The sequence below is a fragment of the Solanum pennellii genome, chromosome 8 (genome assembly GCF_001406875.1).
Source record: "Solanum pennellii chromosome 8, SPENNV200".
Lineage (NCBI taxonomy): Eukaryota > Viridiplantae > Streptophyta > Magnoliopsida > Solanales > Solanaceae > Solanum > Solanum pennellii.
Window position 1 is genome coordinate 70,396,564 of NC_028644.1, and position 7,478 is coordinate 70,404,041.

A 7,478-nucleotide genomic window follows, 5' to 3' on the forward strand; every position below is an offset into this window, starting at 1 on the left:
TATATATATATATATATATATATATATATGATCTTCGTGCAGTGGTAATCATGAGCGTGATTGGCCTGGAACTGGTTCCTTCTATGATGTTATGGACTCTGGTGGAGAATGTGGAGTGCTAGCTCAGACCATGTTTTATGTTCCTGCTGATAATAGAGCTAACTTTTGGTAATAAACTATTCTGCCTTTCGTTATATGTGACATGAAGGTCTGGAGAATTATCTGTTTTGAGTGTCCTCTCTCCATCTCCCAACACCCCCACCCCCAACAAGAAAAAGAGAATCTACGTTCAGTTGTGACAAGTTCAAAATGGGTACATAACTTTTCTGTATTGGGCAAAAGAGGGGACTTTGAGGATTGTTTAAGTGCTTATACTGAAATACTCAAACAGATCAAGTTCCTTTTTAGTGCAAGGAGCAGTTTGTTAATGATGCAGAATCAATTCTTAGCATCTTAGAATCCCTGTAAGATTAGAAAGTGGTTCATTTTTGGTTTTTGCTCAACCTGTAATTACTTCAGCACTTCGTTAGTGCTGTTTTTATAATACGATTACCTTCCTCTCGGAAAAAAATGTTCAAGTGCTTGTGCTGAAGAATCATATTTTCGAGTCATCTCATGATTCAGAGGTCTTGCTTGGTTTTAATTTGTCCAGTCTCTATAGTGAATGAAATGAGTTGATTGTTTTTAGTTCATTTTGCACTTTTAACATGTTTGAAATACTTCAGAAGCTATAGACGAATATGTTGAAGTTTGGTTGTTAAAAAACAAATTGAGAAGCTAGAAATGAGCAAGTTACGTTCCAAAAGGAAGCTTATTTTCCTTCTCTTTTCAATGCAACTGCGTCTTATATATTGGGAATGTGCTTTCAGCAAATATTATAGAACACCCTCATCCTCAAGAAAATATTATGCAACACCCTCTTCGATAGCTTCTTACATTTTGATATGACCTTGTGTATCCAAACTGCAGGTATTCCACAGATTATGGCATGTTTCACTTCTGCATAGCAGACAGTGAGCATGATTGGAGAGAGGGGTCTGAGCAATACAGATTTATTGAACATTGTCTTGCATCAGTAGACAGACAGAAGCATCCTTGGCTGATATTTGCTGCTCATCGGGTTCTTGGTTACTCTTCAGACAAATGGTATGGCTTAGAAGGCTCATTTGAGGAGCCCATGGGAAGGGAAAGCTTGCAGAAGCTTTGGCAGAAGTATAAAGTGGATATTGCATTTTATGGTCATGTCCACAACTATGAAAGAACTTGTCCCATTTATCAGGTAACCAGTGCTAATTCATTTCAATGTTGAATCATGAAATTTTTTTCTCAAGTTCACAGAACTCAGTACTACAAATAACATCCATTCTCATTGTTTCACTTTTCTATGATGCAGAACCAATGTGTTAACTCGGAAAGATCACACTATTCTGGTATTGTCAATGGAACAATCCATGTTGTTGTGGGTGGCGGAGGAAGCCACTTATCAGAATTCACCCCAATTAATACCACTTGGAGTCTTCACAGGGATTACGATTGGGGATTTGTCAAGCTTACAGCATTTAATCATTCATCACTACTTTTTGAATACAAAAAGAGTAGGGACGGCAAAGTTTATGATTCTTTCACCATCTCAAGAGACTATAAAGACGTCTTAGCTTGTGTTCACGATGGTTGTGAGCCATCCACTTTTGCATCTTAAATCAAACTGTACATGTATACTAGGGAAAAGAATTCAGCTACAGAATTTGTTGGAATTGGTTCCAATACAATACAAGAAGCCATAATGTACACTATCTTTCGTTTTAGCAAATCTATTTTCACTCATGACTCAATACAGTTTTCGAGCTCTCATGTGATGCTCTAAAATCTATCCCAAAATCAGAAATTAGACGCAGCTATCTCACCTAGGACTGATAATTTCCTTCTCAGGGAAAAAATTGGAAAAAGAATTGGAGCAGTTCACAAAGAAACAATAGCAAATTCCAAAAACTTCTGTAGCAGACTAATTATGCAAAGAACAAACTGGAAAGCCATGTGCATTTCTTTTTTATCCACTGATGTTACCTTCAACACTGCCTTACCATAATTTCAGCCCTGTCTGAACAATATTACGTCAATGATGAATTGTTGGACACCGGAGCAAAAGTTCAGCTGTGGGCCTGCATTCAGAAGCTAAGGATTTTCAGAGCCCGTTAATCCTCTTCATGTAAAAGTTTAGTGTGCCCAAATTATGAATAAAGGGTAGACAAGATGAGGAGAAAAGCAGTGAAAGCCCCTTGTTGGATGAAGTCAAAACACTGTATTCTTTCGCACCATTATCCTCATCTTACATGACACAAAAATGTTACCCACGTTCCAAACAAGAAAAAGCATAGGTAAGAATGATCATGCCCATCACTCAGTTAATTTCATGACCATGCAAGTTTATATGGTTAGTTGAAAAGTGTTTCCTGCACATTGCACCTTTAACCAGCCATCTCTGCATCTTGAGTTGAATTTCCACCTTCAACATATGAACTGATTGATGCAAAAAGATGCTCAATTCTCAGAGGAGAATACCGAGCTGCGTGCTGGAACAAGACCTGACAAACAAAACCAGGTTACTGTGTCGAATAAAATATCTCAATGATAACAAGGACTTAATTTGTGAAACAAATTCCATTTAGACAGTGAAGACACATCACAAAGCAAATCATGCAATGACCGGACAAATCTACACGTAGATTAAGACCATAATATGTACTCTTTTTGTGTCTATTTTTTGCGTCTTCTCTTCCTTTTCTATATTGCTGCATTCAAGAATAATTTGCATGGAGGATATTCATGACAATGCAGAGTACATCAACACCAGATTTGAGTGATTGAAATTTTAAACTGGTAACTAAATTAGCAATTCCTATAAAGGGCATGGAATCCAAATCCACCATCTAACCTTCGAGTAACTATCAGCAAAAGCACGTGCACGATTGGATTTGCCCAGGTATTTCAGATCAGCCTTCTCCACTTTACTGTCAACAACAACTAATCCTCCTTCACCTATAGCAAATTTTATAAGATCTCCACGGTGAAGTGCTGTCTGAAGACCATGAGAACAGATTTAGTAATGGATAAGTCAAGACATGACACAGAATAAAGGAAAAAATAAAAGTGGAGAGAGAATAAGAGTTGTAATGAATTACACTCCCCTGGTACCAAAAGAGGGAGGGATTTATTTCCTCTTCCAATTTCAGAGGATTGAGAAAGCTGATTAGGAGGGCCTTTCCTTACATCTCCTCTATCCCTTCCTCCCTTAAATTGCAAATTAATAATATGAACAAACCTTTTGCATGAATTCACCAAGTAAGCAACCAAATATGACAGGAGGGTCATCAGATGTAGCCAGTCTGCCATCATCCAGGAGCTCCAAAACTAGCTGGTTGTACAACCAAAGAAATACGTTAAGACCTGGCTACAAAGATCTCACTTTTATTTCTAATTTAACATTGGCTTTCTTAGAAGACATTGGGAGATAAGATTAACAAAAGGGCAAATGGGTCGTTTCGTTGTTTTACCCCGGGGTTAGCAATCCCAGGATTGTTATCCCACAGAGAGACTAGAGTGGTTTAAAAATACTACAACAAATTTGGTATAAACAATCCCAAATTACTGATCTCACAATAATAAACAGTACCAAACATGGGATAAAATAATCCCATAATGCTAATACGTTATCCCACAAACCAAAACGACCCCTAAGAAATGCAACACAAACTACATATTGTACTTTCAAACACTGTAAAAAGGGACAGCTTTAATTTTTCCAAGGAACAAAAAGGGAGAGCTTTATTTGACTTAGAAAGTACAAAACCAACTTATTCGTATACATATCAAGAGTGGTCTTGCCCTCATTGGAGAAGCAGCTCCAATTGGATTCTTCAACTTAAGGTTTGGGTATTCAACACTTCTAATTTGTACAATTCATTTGTATTCCAATTGGTTTGCATTTGTTTCGGTTTGAGTTGGAAGTTGGTTCGTAGCTGGGATTTGGTTAATAGTGATGCGAATAGCATGTGATTTCTTGATGTTAGTATAACATGTTACATCCGAAAGTTAGTTTTACAATCCTTGCATGACCTTATTGATGACATGCCTGACTTTAACAGCCAAGGGTGAATTTACAGGTATATTATGGAGCACGTGAACCCATGGTCTCTCCGTAATTTATGTATATTTTTCTAAAATTGGTACAACATTATTTGTTGGCACCCATGCTACAAGAAGTCAAAATGGTTTATTTGGTTGAATGCTGAGTTATTTTTTAAAACTTATTTTTAATTAAAATTGAGCAAGGCCCATATGTTCATAAAATAATGCGGAGTTATTTACCTAGAGGTCTAGAGATTAATTCACTTATAAGCATTTTTTCTTTCCTTTATTAGTGGTGCACCCATATTCTAGAAATCTTAGATTGGCCTCTAAATAACAGCTTTCAGAATCAAAAAAGAACATAGTGTAATGTACCTGTTGTTGACTTAGAACTTGTCCTTTATTGTCTGTATCAATGACATACTGACTACAATGTTCATCCTTCCAAACCAATGATAGAGGTGTATTTCCTGTTTGATATTGTGCATGCCTGAGCGGGATGGACAATCATGAGGTACAGAAACTTAAAGTTTTGATTATTGATGATGCTTGAGAAACTACAACAAAACTAGACAATTTAACACTAGGATAGCATACACCATCTAGAGTGCCATGGTCCAACGCATGATCTATAACTTTACCAAATCATGTGAGTGCTGTATTCTAGTTCCATGATTGGTAACAGTGTCAATTGTAGCCACTAAAATGAACGGCGCAGAGAAGGAAAAGGGCAAGATAAACCAACAGGTGAATTCAGTAAAGGACCAAGCTGTTCACAAGCAACTTCTAAATGCCATCCGTACGCAACGTAACTGAATAGTTCACAATATAAGTTAGAACTAATTGGTGGAATAGGCTTTCTTTTTAAAGGTTAAAAGATAAGTGGAGCTGGTTAAGTTGCTGAGAAAGCACATGATTCTAAGGACCTGACACCTGTTACCTAACACCTCAACTAGATATTCATTTCCAATGAATGCACATATATGCACACAAATTGCTTATCATAAGGCGGATGCAGCAATCAAGATTTCAAAAACTTTAGTCGTAACAGCTCCGTCTCAACTTGATTTAAAGGTTTTAGAAAGCCTGCCCGTCCAAGACTAACTCTCAAAAAAAAGGACAACTTGTCTTCTCATGTATAACACTTGAAACATCACACCAAGCACTATCCATTATGTGAAAACTTTAATGGTCAAAGGAAGTAAGGACAAGTCAAAAGAAAATCTTACTTACTGAGTTACCTCCTTATATGCTTGCCACCCCCACCCTTTTTTTATCAGTGAAATAGAGAAGAAGAGCTAAAAACTTTAGGAGCAAATCATGTTCATAGTTTGTATTAAATTGCCTTCTACTAAACAAATGAGAGATAAACAACAAAAAAGATCTTACTTGTTGTAAAACAGTAATCCATCCTTGACATATGGAACTTGTCCTGCATAAGCTGTCTGTAGTCCTTCTGTGTCACAGTTGTAGACAGGAAGAGCACTAAATTTATATTTATGATAAGCTGAGGGAACATCACAAGCCCCCGTCTCAGCAAGCTTGCTGTTTAACCAAAAGAATCTGAATTCGGCAGTGCACTCATATAATGAAATTCCCGCCCAACAAACACCGTCAATGACATAATAAGTCTCATCAGACTGCCACAACAAAGGCAGTGCAGAATATTTCAGATATACAGAACAAAATATGAGCAACAATGTTACATGTTTCAATTGTTACCTCGTGAAATATGCAATCAAGAATACAGTATGATTGAGCAGCTTTACTGTTATTAGTCCTGGCACCATTGGGTAGAGCAGAAGGAAAACGGTGCAAGAGAACTCCATTGCGCAGTCTACTGATTGTTGTTCCATTTGAAGAAACAACGAAACATCGTTTTCCAGCAGGCCTAGCAAATACATACCTGCACAACAAATTCAACCTAAGATTAATAATGTGCTTGATTGTGTTTGTTTAGTTTGAATCAAGCAAGACATCCACAGAAAATATACAGTTCCGACTACTCGTCTGACAAGTAAGTGAAGTTTTTGTGGTAGGCTAAGGTGCAGATAACCATGGCATTAAAGTAGAACAGACAAAGTATGAAGTATTTTATGGTTCAAGCAAAAAGCATTTAATTTTAACCTAATCTCTACAAAAGTTGAACCTCCACTATGTTCAAGAATACAAAGTTGAAATGCCATTATGACTTCAATCTCTGTAAATATTTAACATCAAACATTCAACAAGCATCAACATTTGGAGACTTGTAAGTGAAATTAGAATATAAAAAATTGAATATATAAATATGGAGATGTTATTGAAAAATCACCAATCGGTATTCAATTTATCGGGAACATCAATCATCCACTCAGGAAGCATAAGCTGCTTGGCAAACCATAACCGAGCATCAGGTCCTCTCAGCTTGGTAGCTTGACGAAGATCATGTGCGTCCTTACGATGTCCATAATCGTCTTCGACTTCTTCGGGACAGGATTCAAGTTCGTCTGTAACTTCTAAGTCGACCTGCTGTTCTTGGGAAGAGGAGTTGTAGTCGGATTGAAGAGAGAGGACAGTGGAAGCTAAACGACGGGCTTGTAGCTGAGCGTCGTGGCGGTTTTGGGACTGGCGGAGCAATGAAAGTTCTCGTCGTCTTTGTTGGTCGGAGATCGCCGGGCGTTTAAATGGACGGCGTATGTCGTGTGAACTCATCCTGTATGACGCTAAAGTTTGGAATTCTGGCAATGTTTAAACTTTGCAGCGATTCCTCTTCTATTCCAAAAATCGGAAGTAGCAAATTACTACTATATCCTTTTATGTGTTCAAACATTACAATGATGATAAATGACTACTATATCCTTTTACGTGTTCAAACATCAGAATGGACCTGTTGGGCCCAATCCAAACCACTCTAATTTCATATCAGGTAGCCAGCCACTTTCAAAACTTCGATTTTTGTTATATTTACATTTTAACCAATTCTCTAAATTGCTACAGGCCTCAAAACTGTTTAAACTTGGGATACCCCTTAATTTAGGTCCCTTCAATCTTTGTATTGCACAAGTGGGTCCAAACTTTCAAGTATGAGTTTTGAAAAACTAATAGTTTTTACTCATACTTATATTTAAAAAGTTTAAATTATGAACTCAACTGGTTTCATAATGAAGTTAATGCAGAAATCTATAAACTTCAATATTGGGCTATTGGCAAGGAACATGGTTTTCACATAATCTCCCTGTTGAATGACCTGTTCTCTCCGTCAGGAATAGATAGTTCAATTCCTTCCCTTAGAATCGTAATTGAAAATTTATGGCAATTTTCATATATAGCAAACATAAATTTTATATTTGTATGCTATAGCAAAGTTTATA

The 7,478-nt window shown here is 37.0% G+C and overlaps 2 protein-coding genes across 4 annotated transcripts in view; one reads left to right on the forward strand and one right to left on the reverse strand.

The window, feature by feature from the left end:
• LOC107028492 (probable inactive purple acid phosphatase 27) overlaps positions 1–1,832 on the forward strand; it is a 5,894-nt gene extending 4,062 nt beyond the window's left edge. For both annotated transcript variants that reach the window (XM_015229574.2, XM_015229576.2), the window contains exons 10-12: positions 43–168; positions 970–1,279; positions 1,394–1,832. In XM_015229574.2, the coding sequence (XP_015085060.1) occupies positions 43–168; positions 970–1,279; positions 1,394–1,699 (742 nt within the window). In that variant the 3' untranslated portion in view covers positions 1,700–1,832. The remainder of the gene's footprint in view (positions 1–42; positions 169–969; positions 1,280–1,393) is intronic.
• LOC107028493 (snurportin-1) lies at positions 1,732–6,897 on the reverse strand. 2 transcript variants are annotated; one of them, XM_015229577.2, is made up of 8 exons: positions 6,440–6,897; positions 5,848–6,031; positions 5,515–5,765; positions 4,501–4,615; positions 3,320–3,412; positions 2,933–3,076; positions 2,464–2,582; positions 1,732–2,159 (listed from the first exon to the last, which is right to left on the reverse strand). In XM_015229577.2, the coding sequence occupies exons 1-7, from the start codon at positions 6,817–6,819 to the stop codon at positions 2,466–2,468; spliced, it is 1,284 nt and encodes a 427-aa protein (XP_015085063.1). In that variant the 5' UTR covers positions 6,820–6,897; the 3' UTR covers positions 1,732–2,159; positions 2,464–2,465. The 2 variants fall into 2 exon arrangements, with proteins under 2 accessions (XP_015085063.1, XP_027774671.1); XM_027918870.1 differs by having other exon boundaries at positions 1,732–2,582.
• Between the last annotated feature and the right edge of the window lie 581 nt (positions 6,898–7,478).

What these genes read in the sequence shown, in the direction of transcription:
- LOC107028493 (XM_015229577.2), bottom strand. Translation starts at nt 6,819, where the DNA reads ATGAGTTCACACGACATACGCCGTCCATTTAAACGCCCGGCGATCTCC. An exon ending in TTGATTGCATATTTCACGAG is followed by an intron (nt 5,766 to 5,847) that starts GTAACAATTGAA and finishes TTGTTGTGGCAG; the next exon opens with TCTGATGAGACTTATTATGT. An exon ending in TTGCTGATAGTTACTCGAAG is followed by an intron (nt 2,583 to 2,932) that starts GTTAGATGGTGG and finishes TTTGTTTGTCAG; the next exon opens with GTCTTGTTCCAGCACGCAGC.